The following is a 19,994-nucleotide window of genomic DNA, read 5'->3' as shown; positions in this document are numbered from 1 at the left end:
TCTGTCTCTACACTTGGAGAGGATGTGGAGTCGGAGTACATTCCTGCTCGACAGCACAGTGCTTCAGCGGGGTGAAATAAAAGAGATGTTGGTGGAGGGGGCAAGACATCGGAGCTTGGACATATTGAGAACTTCTTTAAATCAGCATCGTCCAAAATCAGCTACAACGTGTATGAAATGTAAACGGGGATGAAACATTTGTGCTGCAGTCTTTTCTATAAATACGCAGATTTTTTTTTTTTTAGACGCTTGTACTCAATGTATGAGGGCATTTTGTTTGAGGACATCTACGCCTTGTGGGTTATGTCATCAATATAACATTTACCATTTTTACAAAAGAATTTAGAGAAAAAACTGAAAAAAAAATAGAAATAATGATAATTAGAGATGATTTTATGACAATAAAGACATCTGAATATGAACTTCACTCCAAAGAGTATTTTCCAGTCACATCATGAGGTAGACTTGTAAACCTATTGTGATCTACAATAACAGGATTGCTGTAAATGTTTCCTTTACAAATGTAATAATGCAGAGTTTTGTTTGAAGTCATAGACATTTTTGTTTTCCTGTGTGCTCATACAAGAGGCAGTATTTTGCCACGACAATGAGCTGCACCTAAAGATAACTACTGAGAGGTGTTTCGAAAATTACGCCTCATTGTTATGGCTAAAACTTTACAAACAAGCACATTCATATCACAGGAAATATTTTTAAGATTTCGTTTTCTTCAAGTGTCCTAAGACAGTCTAAAAACATGCATTTGAAAAGTGTTATGCGTTTTTAAATTGCCTGTGGGTGTGAATGTGGGCGTCTGTGTGTGCCTCTGCAATTGACAGCCTGTCCAGTGTCCAGCCTGTCTTCACAAAGGTGTGTGTGTGTGTGTGTTGATAGAAGTAAACAAGAAATTATTTGTACCATTCAATTGTTTCATATCGTTTCTTGCCAAGATGACAGGAGCTTTTTGTATTTCTAAGTGGCAGTTAAGAAAAAATGTTTTTTGCACAGGTCATAGATGCAATTGATGATGATATTGATGATGATTATGATGATGGTCTTTTGGCTGCTGGTCTCTGTGGTTCAACCAGCTGATCGTCACCCACATGTTTTAGACTTGGCGCGGCCCTCAGTGGGGTTTTGGATGTCCGATTTGAAACAGACTGTCGTCACAAGCTCGAAGCCACCGCATGTAAAGTGTCTCTTATCATCATTAAATTTGAACTTCAGCTATCAAAATACACATTTTCTTTCCAGAGCAAACAGGATTTTATTTCAGGCCAAGCAGATAAGAAGTATCCCACCTGAGAGACTTGTTTGTTTTGTTTTTTAAAATCTGTTCATGTAGCATTAACAGGCTCCTTGGAGGCTAACCAGAAACATTTTGTTTCCCCATATGATCCCATTGGGTGTTCGCAAAAATGAGGTGGAAATTTTTCCAGCGACTGCTTCACACAGTGCATCATGAAGCCACGGAGAAGCCGACTGACCGCTCTGTCAGTGCTGCTGTGAGTTCTGCTGACTCACAGAAAGTTTTCCTGCTGACTGAGCAGGTTGGGCAGCATGAACAGTCCTGCAGCACAAATGTGTCAGTAACATCAGGAGCAGGTAGCAGCAGAGAATCCTCTGCTATTGTACTTGTGCATTTTTCGATGGGAATGTTATTGCTGTGTATTTTCATAAAACTGATGGTGTATGTTAAAAAAACCAATGTGCTTTTTTTTTTTTTTTTAGACTATTCAGAGATATAAATATTATCCAATGTGGGTTTTTTTTCATACAGCAGAGATCAGCTAATTTCTCATGGTAGGAACATTTTTAACCTCTCCAAACAGGCATGTCTTGCGTATTTCCCATTCCTTCACTCCCTTTTGCTTATCCACACACCGTGACACGAACGCTAATTTAGCAACTCCCATATTGTTTTATCTTGGCTATTGATCTTGTTCTGGCACGGAAAACATTCAATGGGAATGCTTGTGATAAAGAAAAGAAAGTAGTGAAGGCAGGATGAGAGGAGCGGGGTGGAAAGAGAAGGAACAGAAGCAGAGGAGAGACATGGAAGGATTTTCAGTGTGTTTACAACATTTCACCCTGAGACAAAACCACATGACTCAGTGTGATGGGAGGGCAATAAAACTGGCATCATTAAACTGAGAAGCAGGCAATAAGAATTTTTTTATTTTTTTGTAAACCACTGGGCGTTGTTTTGTGCGTCTCCGAGTGCACACTCTTGTGTCTGCAGGCCAGTAGGAGTCATTTTTAAGAAGAACGGAGACAGAAACCACATACGGCATTATGCACAGGACACCCAGAGCTGAACAGTTTGCTGTTTTCTAAAGTTTTCTTTTTTTTTCGACAAGTTCATTTAAATGTAGCTGAATGGCATAAATATTCACTTTTTCTATTATACATGAACCACTGAAGAGAGAAAACAATTTGAATATTAAAGATCCCCCTACCTGATATTAAATTCCAGCCATGTGGCTTTTTTTTCCCCTTCCAGCTAAAATCTCAACAAATTAAAAGCTGCAGTCTGGAATGAAGCAGTCGATGTACAAATGTAAATGTAGAAGGGTCAAATTTAAAACATCCAAAAAGTTTCAGAGAAACAATTAAGGACAGTAAAATCAACCAACTCCCAAAAAGTGGCAGTATGTTTTGTGAAATGTTTTCAGATTCAAGGAATTATTTGCAGATCAATCCTCAGATAAAAAACCTTAACTCATATAAAAGTTTATTAAAAAAAACCTTTAGATTTCTGGACTCTTGCTGATCCAAGTTTCATATTGTCATGTTTTTAATGTTGTCTTTATAGAATAGTTTTATGTACTCAAGATGATGTTTAAACCTCTTGTTTGTTCTGAGTTGCTCGCTAATAATTTTTTTTAACCATAACTATTTCTGCTGTATTGACCAGACCAACCTTAAAAAAGATTTTCTATCTCAATATAAATAAAAAATATTAAATGTAAAAAAAGAAATACATAATTGTGCCTTGGCAATTAGACCATTATCTTATGATACTATTGGACATTTTCTCATATAATCACTTGATTTTTTTTTCTTCTATTTTTTTTAAATTTATTATTACTTTTTACTGTAAATACTTTTGGCCCTTAGAGTTCTTGATAGTCATTGTATATAAGATACCTCTATTCTTATCTAACTGTTTGCACATTTCTTGTCTTTCCTATTCATGAGTGTCCTTAAGAGCTGAATGTAACAAGTAAATTTCTCCATTGTGAGATCAATAAAGGCTTATCTTATCTTATCTTAATTTAGGATTACCCACAATGCAAAATGATGAGTGAAAACTCTGTGTGGTTCAGTTTTGTTCATGTACATCGAAGGACACCGATACCAAAACTAGACTAAAATCATAGTATTTCATTCATTGAAATTTATCAAAGCAACACATTATAACATGAGAGACACCTCTACACATCAGCTCCTGAGAAAACTATAGTTTGGTGGAGTGACGAACAGAACTCACAACTGAATAGAGAGAGTGTGACAACAAGGAATATTTCTTCATCATATATAGAAAAAAAACAAAAAAAAACTCTAGATCAGGATTTGATCATCTCCCAGAGAGGAAAAAGCATGTTGATTCAAATTCCTGGAACAACTGAGCATCGCTGCTTCTTACAAAGCAAGAATTTGTGTCTCTGGAACCCAACTCTGCCTTCATTTTCTATGTAGGAACTTAATTAGAGCCAACGGGCTTCCCCCTCTGGGACGGGAGTGCAGCTTTTATATAGTTAAAGCGAGAGGACGTCGTGCCATGATGAGGCTTTGTGTGCGGCTGTGAGTGTTGTTGAGCCAAAGAAAGATGGGCTTGGTGTGCGACCAGCTCTCAACTGCTAATTAACTAAAAGGCTGCTTTGTATCACTGAGCTCTTTCGATGTGAATCTACAGGATGGCTACAATTTATATGTAAAAATCTTAATATATATGGAGATGAAGACGTAAAATGGTACTTGTTTTAGAAGAAACTTTCATTGTATTTCAGCAGGTTCCTAGTACTTATTAGTCGACGTGATTGTCCACAAGAAATATGAGCGTTCAAGACTACACAATGCTCAAACACGCTAACAGACGGATCACAGCAACACTTTCTCATGACAAATGTACAGCTTCTACAACAATTCAAATTCCTACCTATCCATTTCTAAACCTTTAACCGATCTAATCAAACATAAAGAGAGGAAATTACGCTTTAAATGTCATTGATATTTGACAGAACGGTAGGGAACATTACTTATTAACAACTACTCCTCATCTTGGGCCCGTCTGATTCTAACTATTAAAGAGAAAAGTCCTAAAGGAAGCAAAACAAACATGTTACTTGTCCACAAATGAGTTAAATCGCAGTGTATCTGCTGTGTGCTTCACTGGTCTGACTATTTTGGAGGCGTTTCAAGACACTTACCCAGAAGTTGTTCTGAAAGGCCATCTTCACTCAGAGGTTCACGGCAATCTGTAACAAAAAAGAAAGAGGCCAAAGCTACGTCAGAGAAAGTGCTGGCATCAAGAGATTTATTCTTCTGTCTGTTTGACCTCTATTTTCTTCACATAACAGTTCTAGTGGTGGAGAAAACGACCTGAGGGAATCCTGCAGCAGCCTGCAAAATGTGTTTATCGCCATCCTTTTCCCTGCACTCTGGAAAATAAACTGCGGCACCGAAGTCTCCGATCTCGCACATTAACAAGCATAAAGAAAGTCCCACCTTTGTAAAAAAAAAGAAAACACCGAAGACACCTTTAGTGTGGGAAGGGAGCTCCTGAGGGAGGGCAGAGAGGAGCTTCACAAATGACTTCAAAGGATAAACTCAGAAGACGGAGGAAGACGGGGGAGGCTGAGTGACAAGAGAGAGGAAGAGATCGATGGAGGGACCAAAGCAGAAGAGACGGAAGTCAACCACAAAGAAGACGAAATAGATAGGTGCAGTCCGAAGCAACGAATAACTCGGATAAATGCTGCAGTTAGACAGCTCACATCTGTAGTCACATTTCTTCACATCACTCCTGCAGGTGTTTACCAGCACAATATGCGATCAAGCATTTGTTCATAAAGCAACAACAGGCTGATACACAGATCAATACTAGCTCACTCCAGGTATGCCACACATACGATTTGTCATGGGGAGTACAGATACATTAGTTTTTCATCATTAAATTTTTCACTTGTTTTGGCATTAGAGATGGAAAAATTCCGAATCTCAATGTAGATTGCTTTAGATTTGCCTCATTTACACATTTCAAAACGCATTATTATTGTGTTTCCGTTTCAAAAAGGTTTCGTGTTTAGATGGGAGCATTTCAAAAACAATTTCCACTTACACAGACACAGCATAAATGCTGAAAACCATGTCGTTTTTAGGCATGGCCACTCCTGGGTGGTGTTTTTATATATAGTAAAAGCAACTAAGCATGTATGCAGAGAACCTTACGCTGTAAACATTTAGGCTCCTTTAAGCTGTGGCTCGGATGGTGGAGCAATTGTCTACCAATGGGAAGGCTACATGTTCGATTCCCATCTCTGCCTGTCCAACAGGTCGAAGTGTCACGCTGGTGTAGCCCAGCATACCAACTACATCACTGTCTCCGTCTCCGCTGCGGCAGTGTAAACACTCCCTATTCTTAACAGATTAGGTGTTGTCACATGAAACGTTGTTGTGTAAACAGGGCCTAAGTGAAATCTATTTACCACAACTGTCCTTCGTGGTTGTTTTGACCCACTCAGAGTCGGTTGTTTGCAAGAAGAAAAAAAGTGTCTCCACATGTGATCCGGACGATGGTGAAATGTACACTTTATTGGAAAAGCACTGCTATAGTCAAGAGCGAACGGCACACGCTGAATTCATCGTTATGAATGAATCCTTCTCATGCATGTGCAGAACAAATCTACTACAACCACAGTGTGCAAGCGTCTGGTTCCACTACACTCTGTTCTCAAGTTGCTTTTAAAAGGTCTGCTGGTAAATTTAAACTTATCATTACGATGACAGATTGATTTCATAACCCTGGAAATAATTCATCAGACAGGGGATACCTGAATGAAAGCGAGGGAAAATCTCCTTTGATCATTTTGTACTTCTGTTACATAAGATACATCAGTAATATCCCCATTAGGGTCTATAACACATAACATATCTCACAGAAACTGGGATGCAGAGGTGGTACCTTCTTCCTTCGTCTCTTTTTACATCTTCATGTCCATAAATCCATCATTTATACAACTTTACCCTACTCAGGGTTGCAGGAGGCTGGAGCTAATAGAAGCTGACTATGTGTGAAGGCAGGGACAGGTCACCCGGTCATCACAGGACAAACAATGGGTCATCATCTTCTACTTCAGAGGAATAAGGGGTTGTGAATTGAGTGCATATTTACTGTAAATTAGCATAATCACTAGAGATGCCTTGACACGCATTTCATATTCAAGTTGTGTTTTTCATCTTGCCACCTACTTGAAACAGTCATGTGAGCGTGTCGTGAAAAGGAATCGTCAAATGGAATCAAAATCACTCTCAAAAGTACTCAGACAAAACACATTTAGAACTGCATCAATAAATGGAAAACCTAAATGAATATATTGGAACAACTAAGAAGAATAAAAACACTCATGAAAAGATGCAAATGCAAATGCAGCATTAAGTGTTCAAGGGGAAAGCAATGAGTCACGCCAGTTTCACTCATGATAGTACAGTTCAAAATGTATATTTGATATATTTCAAGGAGTTTGGTCCAAGTTGACAGTTTTTGCCACTCTGTGAGAATTGTATTTAAAAAACCGCGCACCATAACAGAAACGTGGCACGCCTCTTGTTTTAGGATGTAGACCAAAGTCAGTGCGAGTTTTCCTCAAACTTTCCTGGGAAAACCTTCAACAGGTCCATGTCACAAGCCACTGCACACCCCTTGCATTTTGAGTGATGCAGTTGGAACAGCCACAATGCACATCAGAATATGGATGTGGTGCAGGAGCAACACGAGGTCACCTCTTCAGGTGAAGCCCTCGAGGAGGTTGTTGTGGTCGGCAACGCAGTACGAGTGCCGTGATCATACCTGCCACGCCGCGCAGTTCTTGGTCCCAAAACTCAAGTAGGTTAAACAAAAACCTCTGTTAGGACCGGTCGAGCCGGGTTTGGGTGGCTATATCAATGCTGAGGTAATGATTTGCACTCCGTGCCTGTTGCCACATGTAGCGTTTGATGCACACACGAGGAGACTGCTGTACACTGCAGCACAACACAGCTACGTGTCCCCGATTGCAGAGTTCTCAGGACTCGTGAAGCTTCTTTTTTTTTTGTAGTAAAGTGGCTATAGCTGGTGGTGAATCCACTATAGCTGGAGACGAGCATAAACCTTCCAACTCCCCAGTGACGCACACACACACCTGAAATCTGTCCCCGTCCTCAACCAGAGAACCTATAAAGTGCCGTTTCCCCGGGGCTCCAGTTATCTGTTGTTCTGCTGACTGCGTGTGTTTATTAGTGAGCGTAGATGCGGTTGTGTGCAGCACTTTCCCTGCATTGGCACAGACTCGCCGCAGTCCTGGTGACCTGGCAGCAAGCAGCAGGAACACAGATAGAAACACACAGTATGACCTACAACATAACAACACACAGACCTGGTACAGCTGACACCTTGTTAATTAGCTCAGCGGTGGACCTGGAAGTCCTGCAGGCAGATTTTCTTTTTGGCAGATCAGGTCAATGGACCACAGGACAGACGTTCATATAGAGCAGTTATTGTGCAACCCTTTCTTCTGCCATCTTTTATTTGGGGTTTACGGTTTTCTCGTTTATTTCCTTGGTCAACGTGCGCAATTTGTTTTTGTTGCAGAAGTTAATGTTGATTGTCTCTTTCAAAAGAAGAATTTGAGGGGGGGGTAAAGTACTGACCATATGCAACCAATTCTAAGCTACAAAGATCTATTATTTACCAGTAAGACTAGATAAATGAAGTAATTCAATTTCTGCCAGGCATAAAATATTTTGCTCAAAATAAACTTCTAAATCTATTAGAATTTATTAGGATTAAATTTACATCATCTTCTCATTCTCATTTGTGTCAAAATAACTATGCAAACTGAGACAAGAATAAATTAATATTTGGTGCAAAACAAACAGTAGTATGACTGCTTCCATTATCAAAATGATGAAAAGGAGAAACTGTGACCGTGGCTTGGTTGGAGTTTTTTGTAGAAGTTGGCATAAATCCAGACTATTTGCAGCTCAACCAGAGCTTTGAAGGTGCTGTGCTGTATCATAATATATACTCAATAATTCATTTCATTTTTTTTTTTTTTTTAATTTTGAAAATATTTTTAACAAGACCTTGCCAAATCACTTGTGCAGGGGAGGAACCACAAAACATCTGTGCAAACCATATTTTGTTTTTAATAATTTCCTATATCTGTAACCAAATATGAGACAATAAATGCATTGAAAAATAGATGCAGAATTGGAATAAGATAGTATAAACCTCTCCAATCGATCCATCCATCCATCTCCTATACTGTTTTTGAGAGGTGACCCATGTAATTTAACAAGAACACTTTTTATAATTATCTTGTATTTTTGAGATCATTATAATAAAAATAAGGGGAAAGCATTGTAAACAAGATAATCAACCAGCCACAGCAATACGCTGTTAGCACAGATTTCCATGTCAAAACACCCATGCAGGAGGATAAACTACCAGATGGCTCTCGGGCATCAACGAAAACAGCCAGGAGGAGGAAGAAAAAACATGCATATTGTGATAGTAAGGACGACAAAGACACATATTTTCTCCAGCCTGGTGTGCCATATTGAAACAAGCTGCAGGTCTGAGCTAACACACCACTTTTGCTTTAATCCGACTGTTTTGACACGAATCAATCCGGAGCCACAAGGACAAATAGAAGTGAGCCCCAGGACCCAGTATGGATACCCGCCACAGTGGGATGTATGGAAGAAGCCGACGTCCAGCATTCTCCATCTGCTTCTCACTAGAGGTTGCTCTGAATTCAGCTTTGAGGCAAGCAGAGCTCCTAGAAGAAGTGGGACACACTGTGACCTTGATTTCCTCAACTCGCCACCATTTTTTGTTCAGAAATCAAATGACCAATCCTGGCCTTCCAGCCACCGTCCCCACGAGCATATGGTTTAAGCACAACAGCAAATATCAACCGTCTGCAGACAGACAGTGGACGTCAAACTCCATAAACAAATAGAGGGAAGACGTTAATCCTAAAACAGCGTTCTAATTTTGAATTCCCTCAGTGCTTCACACAGTATCTGCTCCGTCATGCACATAAAAACTGGGGACTGATTATCCAGACAGATAATGCTCAAGCTGGTGATAAAAAAAAGCATTTCAAAGTAAGAATACGGTTTCAAAAAGTAAATGGTGAGAATACTTGTCAGTAGTAACAGAATTATTGTATACCAGCAGATGCTACCATGGACATACTTGCGTATTGATCAGAATTGAAACTAAATGATCTTCTTGTAATTAGTTTTCTGATATTTCTATCCAGATAAAGGTACAAATCAGCAAAACCACTCTAATAGAATTGAAAAAAAGTCTCGGTCCAGGCTAAAAAACAATAACTACACATAGCAAAAGAAAGCACAAAAATTAACAGAAACATCATTATCATTAGAAGTATATGAATAAATCTTCGCGTTGCATCACAGCCCAATTAAGAATTAGACACTGTAAATATCTAGTTGGATTTCTGAAAATAAATCAGTTTGTTTGTTTTTTATAGAAAAGACTATAATCTATCCATAAACCCCATCTGCCTCCAAACAGGGAATTTCTTGTTTCTTTTTACCAACATGAAACCTCACATGACCCTCAATCACAACAGTAGCTCAAGGTTGTATTAAATCTACCTGTTGCTTTAGCTGAATATAACACTGTACGGTTAATTTTATCTGCACATGGCCAGTAAAAGTCTAAATTGCCTGAAGGTTTATATTAAACTGAACTACGACTGAAAGGTGAAATAGTGTCTGATACTCTTTGCAAGGTAAAGTGATTTATCTAAGAGGAAGAATCTTTTACATAGGATGCTGTATCAGATAGAAACTGAAATCCATGTGTTGTTTTCACGTTGCCGCATACCAGAACTCATGTTGAGGCATGATCTTAGCCTAAATATGATCTACCCTATTTCACTACCTTTTTATAAATGCTTTTAAAGAGGACAGTTCCAGGACATGTGGCCAAATCTAAAAAGACAATATCCTTTAGTGTCTCATGTTATAAGCTGCTGTTGAAGATGAATAAATTGATCTGGGAAACACAACTGAAACAAAAACTGAGGTCAGGGTCTCTGTAGCAGAGCAATGGAACAAGAGACAGTGACAGATCTCTGGTTGGTATAGTTCAGGGCCAAAAACATGAATAAAGGTAGTAAATTTATAAATACATGCAGTGTTAAAAAGAAAGAAATATAGAAAGAAAGGCAATGGGAAGAAAATTGTTTATTTATAGCCTATTCTGACACTGAATATAAGCAGATTGCCTAATATTCATGTGTAGAAATACAGTGTCTTTACTGCCAATGGTCAGGATCATGCCTGATCACACCTTGATTTAAAAGCCACATGATTATTTACCACAGGTCAGTCACAGAATGGAGAGTGAACTGCAGCGGCAGAGCCAGAGATAGCAATAAAAGCGAGGTTTGAGGTGTGGATCATATCTTTTAACAGAAGCACAGACGGAGAATGCAGCCGAGCTTATCAATGGAGACATACCAACCTCTTCCTCAACCACCCTCACACCACAGCCTGACGACACACAGATGGCTGACATGAGAAATTAGGGAGGTGAAAAAAGCAGATGGGGAAGAAATGAAAGACATTCTCACCCCCTCAGCCCCCAAAATAAAAAAAAAAATACTCTACCCACAGACCATTTATTTCCTGTAGGAAATAAATGATGCGTTCTCTCTGCTCATACGGAACACTTTCTTGTTGCCAGATAGAGCAGTAATAGCAGATGCCCCTCTCTCTGAAGAGAAGGAGGGGAAGGTCAACAAAAAACTCCCGCCTCCTCACAACCTCCACCTGTCTCTCTCACTCCTCTGGGTGAGAGAAAAGATGAGAAAGGTTGTTACCGGAATTAAGCCCAGCATGTCTCCTCGTGCTGTCAGAGCAGATTCCTCCTCTGGCTCGCAGAGCAAAATAAAAATGGAATTGGGTTAAATGTAATGACACAGTCGAGCGTGGAATAAAGATGCTTTGCTAACCTCTGAGCGGGCACATTTGCTACCAGCTCAGGTGGCAAAGCACAAGGGAGGAAGACAGAAAGACGCTGATGAAAACTGACAGAGGAAAGAAGGAAAGAGGGAAGGTAGAGGTGAGAGACGGAGGAGAGGGCGTCAAGCAATCGCCATACTGCAGCCTCAGATGCCAACAGCTGATGGACAGGATAAAGAATGAGGCAAAAAGATAAGCAGTACCAAACACATTGGAGCAATTCAATTATACAAGTTTGTTCATTCATTCATGCATATCATTCCAATTAATGTGATCATCACACAGAATATTCTCATTAGAGAAACCTTCTTGACAAAACGCTTTGTTCAATTCCATCAATAACTATATTTTCAAAGAGAGACCTTTTATGCATCATGTGACACCTACGATGAAACTCGCAGAAACAGAATTGAGGAGTTTTCATGCTCATTTCTTCAGCATTGGGTTCTCTGTGACCTCTAATGTGACTGTATCTGGGGGGGAAAGGCCAAGTCTCCCCTGTTCAGGAATAGGAAACACATTAACACCTGTGTTAAAGGAAACTCATGAATGTTGCTTTAAGTTTCATTGGGTTCAAAAACATTTCACCACCTGACATATTAGTCTGTCTGTGTCCACACCTGGATTTCTGCATCGTCACCACTCAACCAAGTGCTGTTGAATTAAAAACATAAAAGGTGGCAGTTATTATTACTTTGAGAAATGAACTTGGTATTGGCAACTTAAAGCTGCGTCAAGCACTCATCTGTCAACTGAGATTAATGTCCTTTATGTTCACGCCTTATAAACTGTCAAAGAGGAGCAGGATGTCTGGAGCAAAATGAAAGGAACTAGTGGGTAACAGCTGCTCTTTGGCAGAAAGGTTACGTGAACTTGACGCTACTGTCCGACCATTGCACAAACGGTCACAAAAAGGCCGCTATAGTTTCTATCAATTACCATGTCTGAATCAGCATTAAATGCAAAGTAATACTTTGGTAAGCAAAACAAAACACAGCACATTTCAACAACTAAACAAAGTGTTTGTCGACCAGAAGGCAAGATCAATGTATTTCACAAGCTATCAATGTTGGATATTCATATTGAATGTGGGCCAGTGGTAAAAAATGTCTACTTTTGTATACATACACACAATGTGAGGCTACCTTCACAGCTGGATGCCACATGAATACATCGTAATTGCATCTTTTTTTCCCCCCCAGAAATGTAGACACCATAGAAAGCATCCTGATTTGTCAGAAATGTCAGAAATGTTTCAATTTGTTTTTCATATTTTCACCTGTTGTTAAATTACATTCATTCACTGCTGCATGGTAACAGAAGTAGAGCTATGATTCAGAATAAGGTGGGCTTTCAGGAAATGTGGCTTTCAGTAGCCGTGGGTTAACTGAGGGGTTGTTGAGATTACTGAGGGAATTTGTGAAACTGTTTTTTTATAAATTCTCATAATGTCATGACAATAATGAAGGTGACAATGGCAGGTGACTGTCAGAGTGCCAATCAGAGACAAATGGCGAGAGAGGACAAAGTCAAACAGAGTGAAGTCAGTCTACTGATCGACTCGTCTGTCCCTCTGGATTAGTTTTAAACTCGAGTTAGTGAAGCGTGGAGGAGAGATCATCCATGTCAGGTGTAATTTCCCCTTCATCATGACAGCCAGTCTTCAGCGCTCCTCCGCCGCAGCTACCAGCTTGGATGACTCACCATGGTGGCCGGTAACTTACAGCAAACTTCCCCGTGGAACTTTAACAATCGTACTCAATGTATAGCACTTCACTTCGACCATGGTTGTGTGAAAGCACTTTATAAAATTCAGTAAATATGATCTGATGTTACCTAAACACTATCTTTTGAACAGATTATTTAGTCAGTGCCACTTGTATAACAATAGTAATGAAATCCACCAATAAAAAGTAAAGAATCTTAACAGGACAGGAAGCTTTTCAAAACATAAACATTGTTTTGCATTACAGCGTCTTAATGTTCCACAATAAAAATGTGAGACATTTATAGGGGATTTACACTTTTGTAAACTCTTTTATCACCACTTATTCTTATAGCAGATCACAAAATACGTTTGAATTTAATACAACAATTGTACAACCCACAAATCCTAAATTATTGCAACGAGACCGACAACGTTAAACGATTGTAAATGAAAGTCATCAGCATGCTGACATGAAGTCCTTTTAACTTGAGATTATGGAGAATGTTGTTGTTTATTTATACATTTATGACCGATGCCTGATTTATCGAATTCAGGATGACAGAGAGTTGGAGTTAATTCCTGCTGATGGTGAGAAAGAGTACAGTACATACCTTCTGACATAAAGACAATTTAGAGTTACCAGTTAATGTAACGCACACGTTTTGGATTGTGGGAGGAGGCAGCAGAATAAAAACATTGATGAAACTCCTGCACTGATCAAGGAGAAGATGATGCTTCCACATTTTATTCTTTGTAGAAAAAACTATATATTTTTTCCCCATAGAAATTGCAGAGAGGATTTTTCTTTTCAAATATATTTGCAATAAAATCTTAATGGATTTTAACTTCAACAAAAAGAAAAAAAAAATATACAGGTTATAGTGTACTTAAAAAGCTCCTGACATTTCAATTGTCCCTGCCAGACGCTATTCTTACAAGATTAAGTTCCTGTTTGTGAGTCATTGTTTCTAATAACAAAGTAAAGGGTACAATCAGTGACAGCAAATTCAGCAACCATTAATACAACCCCCAAAGCCATACACGTCAACAAAAGCAAAGTAAGCCGGAGTCTGCAGTTTACTGATGACACCCTGAAACCAACAATCACATCACCACCAACATGATGGCAGAACCACTATACCCCGTGTTTACTGACTAAGCCACACTGCGCAAGGGATTTCTCTTGAAGCGATAAACCGCCTGGCGAACGTGCGGCCGAGCAGCCAGTGGCTGAGACGGAAAAGAGGGAAGCAGTGAGACAGCGAACACAATAAACAGGAGGAGGCAGCGAGACAGAGTGAAAGCGGAGTGATAAACACAACCCAGGCTGTCAGCTCCCCATTGTCCAGGCTTGAATGTGCTTTTGTTGCTGCAGCGTGCTGCTCCAGCTCAGTTCAGTCTATGACAGCGTGCCAGGCGAGCATCACTTCTGAGGCCTGGCATGACCAGCTGTGTGAAGAGCGCATGGTGGGGTCCAGACACAGCAGGACCTGAGCATGTTTATAGTGGCTCAGCTGTGAATTAGGACTGTGCTGAGAACACCGAAACACTGCAGCTGATTGTGTCCGAAAGGAGACCGAGGAGTCATGCTTTTGTTTCTTCTCCACTTGTGCTGTGTTTATTTAGTGACACGTTTAACCAAGTCCGTTTAACTTTGAAGCTTTATGTAATAAAACTATATACAGACACAGAGAATATATTGTAGGCAGCATTTAAATAAATTAAATCCATTTCTTTGTTCATTTATTTCCCCATTTGCTTTTTTCTTGTTATCCAGAGGAAAACTACTTTTGAACTCTTCACTAAAACATGTCAGGCTGTTCGGTGTCGCAGGTGCTGGAACCAATCCCTGCTGACCATGAGCGAAGGCACAGTGGACCATCGACGGGTCGCCAGTCCGTCACAGGGAAAATACAGAGACAACCGTTTACAGTCATGTCTATGGGCCATTTAGAGTCACCAATGAACCTCGCATGTATGTTTTTTTGACCGTGGGATGAAACCAGAGTAGTGAGAGAAAAGATTCTCTCAAACAAAGAATCCACAAACTTCTTCCTCTGAAGCAAGCGCTTCAGGGAGTTCAGATACTGAATTAAGCATAAACTCTTGTTGATTTTTGTACTTGGACTGATGAACTCATTTTCTCATGTCTAGTTAAATGACATCAAAAGTGATGATGGACATAATTATGCAGTCTTGCAATAAACTAGTTCACTGTCTATCATCAAATTTATTTTTCCCCCCTCTGCACTGCTGATTCTGGCTTAATTTAAACGATGGCACATTAAATTCACTCAACAATCATGTTAACTGAGTCGACAACGTAACTGACTTGCATGATAATTCACCTCTCCTTATCACTCTGCCCTACTGAGCACAGATCAGCTTGAGAATGAAGTAGTAACACAGAAATAGAGCCCGGACCAGAGCTGGAGGGAACAGCAAACTCCTCCATCCTGCCCCGGGATCCTCCCATCTGCCACAAACAGGACCTTGGCTGGACTCATTCACAGCCACAGGCCTATGTCATGGTTTTGCACCCGGGGCTTGTGAGATTATTTCCCAGCAGCTTGTCACTTGTTGTCGCAGACATTTCTGACTTGAAGTCACAACTATGTACAAAGTTTACAGCAAATACCAGAAACGGGAGCTCTGAAATGAAAGCGTCCGTTTGGGTTTTCATTACATAACGGGTTCGCTTTACTGTTTCCTGCCTCATATTTCCTGCCTCTGGGTCCTGCCCTGCTTGGCAATGACAAGGGAAGGCCTCAAGGCTCTGTAGCATATGAGAGACTACATGTATAATTGATATCCGTCACGGGTACCCCTATAATGTGGCGCAGGAGAGCCAGTAGGAAAGAAGGGAGGCGCGGCAACAATAATTAATCGCAATAAGACCTTCATTGGTCGAGATGGTGAAAGAAGAGTCATCAGTGAGTCGGATCGGGTGCAACAGTCGACCCACCGCAGGACTGAAAGAAAGAACATGACAATTCGGCAGGCGGCCTTCAAAAGTATTGGTTGATATAAATATCTTTACTAATCATATCCAAATGTAAAGGAGGAAGCACTTTTTATACACCTGCCCCTGTCATCTTTTCCACTGAAGGTGGCTTGTGCTGTAAAATGCATGGTTTACAGTAGTGTTTGTGGTTTTGTGACAGGCTATGCAGTGCTTGAGTAGGAGAAAACCCCCAATCAGCATTGACTCAGGTGAGCAGCCTACTCACTTTCTGCGAATGCATAAATAACGACCTGTTACTACACATCTCTAAATTGAAACAATTCCTAAGGTGTTCTTCCCAACAAACTCTCTACGGAGGCTTCTGTGCATCATTACATAGCATAATTTAACTCCTTATGAATGTCATTCGTACATTGTAAGGTAGACATAACAATATGGCCACTGACAGAGGAAGGAAATAACAAACATAATTTCTTCATCACACCATCTGTTAGTGGGTGGGATATATATATATATATATATATATATATATATATATACACATTAGGCTGCAAGCGATCATTTTGAGATCAAACCTAATGCATTTGAAGCAGGGAAATGGCAAATTCAAGGGTTTTAATGAGTGTGAGAGACCAAATTGTGATGGCGAGATGAGTTCGAGCAGCTCCAAAACTGAAGCTGTTGTGGCGTTTTCCTGAACCGTCTTTATCAAACTTGGCCAAAGAAAGGGAAAGCATCTATCTATGAGGTTACAGACAGCCAAAGCTCACTGACGGATGTGTTGAGTTCAGGCTGGCTTGTTTGATGTGATCCGAAAGATGGGCCACTGTCGCTCAAACTGGTACAGAACATAATGCAGTTACTGAGTGATATACGACAGACTACACAGTGCACCACTGTTAGGAAACTAATATTAAAGTGGTGATCATATTGTTAGCCCTGATTATTATATAGACAAAAGTCAATCTTCAAACAGGAACACTGACTGTACAAACTAACAATGTATACTGGAGTAGAGATGTGATTCATTTCATAATCTGACATTTTTCTTCATTTTTCTTTTTTAAGTTTAACTCTAAAATCATATTAGGAGCAACAAAGCCTGACAATGAACAGGGTTGAACTTGCTACGGTGCTAAGTGAACAATCGAATTTTTGTTTGGGAACCTTCAGAATATTTCAAAATGGTTTCCTCCTGACTGACAGAAATACCCCCAATTTATTCAGGAGCAGCACACAATTACCACTTCAGCCCTGGTGCTGCTCGTGTGGATCCAGTGAAAATGTCACCCGGGGCTGGTCACTATGGAAATCGAAGCAGACCTGTGCAATATGTTACCATGCAATATTTATTATAAGATCTCATGCAGCATCAATGAGCTGAGCTCTCCCACTCCAACAGTGTCTCCAGAGCAATAAACACCAATATTGCAACAGCATCGGCAATATTCTGTTTTGGACTTGAAATGTTTTGGGGCCATTATATTCATCTTCACGATGTATAAACTGACATAACAGAAAATGAAGTGTCTGTAATGGTCATAAATGTTAGTTTAGACCAAATTAAAAACTGATGGCATCAGATAACTTTAATAAGACTGTGTGCCACAGCACTGACGTGTACAGCCACCTTTCTACTTGTTTGAGGATTCCTTCATTTAAACCATAAATATCAACCCCACGATGACGTCTGGAGAATAAATAAAATCGGAGCACGAATAGAGTTTGGAGTAAATATTACTGCCATCAGCAATAGTTTCTCAGATAAACTAGTCTCAATCCAAATATTTATCTGAAGAATTAAAATCAAAATGACATTAACATTCATGCGGCAAAACAATACTGTGTGTACTGACTGAGCTAAACTCCCAAATAATAATCAGATATTTCCTCCATTTTACTTCATGTTTAAGATCATGCACGTGCATTTTCAAGTTGAGATTTCATTTGTGATCCGAGTCGGGTCATATATTTTGACAGACATTGCCACAAAGACAATCGCCTCCAGTTTAAACTGATGCATTTTTACTTATTTAATGAGATTACTCCTCATAGTTTCACTCATTTTGAGCCATCCTACTCAATTTCTTAGCATTCAGGAGGGAAAATGTCTCCTGTTGAAGTCGAGTCTCAAACAAGCATGTTGTTTACTCCTTTAATAGAAAAAAAAAAACCCCAGTGGCATTCAACTCTCAGCTTCCTGCCAGTTGCTTTCAGACATAGAGGAAGAAAAACAATATCAACAGACAGGTCTTTGCTGCAGGAGAAGAGAAGTGAGCTGCAGCAACACCTGGGTTACTTTACATGCTGTAGCTGTTTGCAAATTAAGTCAAATCTCAAAGTGATGATGAACCGAACAACTGCCAAAACGGGGGTTTCCAGATTGGTTTCTTTGGTGCGCACAGCAGTTGACTTACACTTCTGAAGCGTTACGCCATGAGACCCGAAAGTGTAGATCTCACCATCACTGTTACTATGATACCATTTATAAAAAGCACTTTATTCCTAATAAGACTATAGGTTCATTTTCAATTTAAAAACATTAGTGTACAACGGCATTACAAGAACAGATTCTGCGTTTGACTTTATGAATAAAGCTACTCTGCAAACCATGGCTTATAAATCATAAACCAAAACAATACATGTAGGAAATTATTCACTTTTCCTACACCAATTTTCTTAATCATAAGCAGTAAAACTACAACAAAAATACAGTTTAAAGGGCAGTAATCAACTCATTGAATTAAGATTGTTGTGTCTAAAGCTCTCAATAAACAGATACTTCTTAGAAAGACATATAGACTCAATGCCTGCTTTTGGTGTCACCTCAGGTACCATTCTGCAATGGAGGCAAACAAATACCTGCCATACCTCAGAGTTCACATAAGATATCTGGGACAGACCAGTGGACATTAGCAGACAGCTCTCACTCCATCTCTAACCAGGAGAGTGAGGATCTGACATATGAAGTCTATGCAAGCATCGAAGCCCTTTTGTGAACTTCCTAATAATGCCACAATTATTTCCACGAAAAGCCAAAGTGAACTCATGCCATATCTCAATGCTGACTGTCATCATTGCATAGCAAGAGCCTGTATTGATACCGATTCAGTCAAAACTTCTCATGGGAGTGTAAACTTCTCGAGTTAATCTTGATATGAAGGCGAGAAACCATGCATGGTGAAATTAATTGAAATTCATTTTAACTGAGCAGCCCAATGGCAGTTTAAGAACCCACATCTGTCCCGATTAGCGCAAATGATGTATTAAAAATGACTCTTAAATTGAAATTAAATGAAGGAGACTGTGGCACAAATATCACTATCTTGTCAATAAGATCAGAACCCACGTTGCAGGATTAGGCAAACGTTAAGTCCTCGAAAGGACGATATGAAGATTAAGATAGTTTAGCTTTTAGAAATGCATTATATCTTGACCTTGTGTGTGTACCTGATAAGTTTTTATCTTCATCATTAGCTACATTTCTTTCTGTGTCAAACAAACGTGCCAACTCGATGTCTTCGATAACCTTCCATTGGCGCGATCGGTGAATTTCAGCAATATACACCAGGAGGGTAGCGATATGTGAAACCATTTATTACCTGCACAGAGTCTTCAGAAAGCGGCTATGGTACATTTTCCATCCCCGATATGTGTGCAGCCTCGGTACCGCACTGGTGTGCTCCCTGAGCGGGCTGGATCATAGTAGTAGAAACCCACCAGGCACTTTTCACTGCGAGTGGAGAGTCCCGCCCAGCTCGATGCTGATTGGCCTTTCCGTCTGTCAGTCAGAGAGAAGCGCGGAGTAGGCATAGCAACCACGTTGAGGCGGGGCTCGGCGTGAATACGAGTACCTTATTGGCTGTTTGCCCCTTAGGATAAACGCCCATTGAAGCTGACGATTTTGAAACGTGGTGAAATTAAGGTTTTTATTCAAATGAAACAGACAGAAACTGCTTATAGCGCCCTCTGTAGTCATTACAAAATAACCACATCTCCAAAGGCGCAAAGGTAGAAAAGCAATTAATATAATCTATCATTTCAATTCAATAA

The 19,994-nt window shown here is 39.9% G+C and overlaps 1 protein-coding gene across 2 annotated transcripts in view; it reads right to left on the bottom strand.

Annotated features, from left to right (window-relative positions):
• The window catches only part of fcho1 (FCH and mu domain containing endocytic adaptor 1), a 55,273-nt gene extending 35,643 nt beyond the window's left edge, over window positions 1-19,630 (bottom strand). The window contains exons 1-2 of one of the 2 annotated variants that reach the window (XM_080506565.1): window positions 19,544-19,630; window positions 4,434-4,481 (exon numbers count right to left, since the gene is read on the bottom strand). In XM_080506565.1, the coding sequence (XP_080362691.1) occupies window positions 4,434-4,457 (24 nt within the window). In that variant the 5' untranslated portion in view covers window positions 4,458-4,481; window positions 19,544-19,630. The remainder of the gene's footprint in view (window positions 1-4,433; window positions 4,482-19,543) is intronic. The other variant, XM_080506566.1, reaches the window with a different exon arrangement.
• Window positions 19,631-19,994: the final 364 nt, after the last annotated feature.

This window comes from Blennius ocellaris, assembly GCF_963422515.1.
Source record: "Blennius ocellaris genome assembly, chromosome: 12".
Classification (NCBI taxonomy): domain Eukaryota; kingdom Metazoa; phylum Chordata; class Actinopteri; order Blenniiformes; family Blenniidae; genus Blennius; species Blennius ocellaris.
This window is presented reverse-complemented; position numbering and strand designations above follow the sequence as displayed.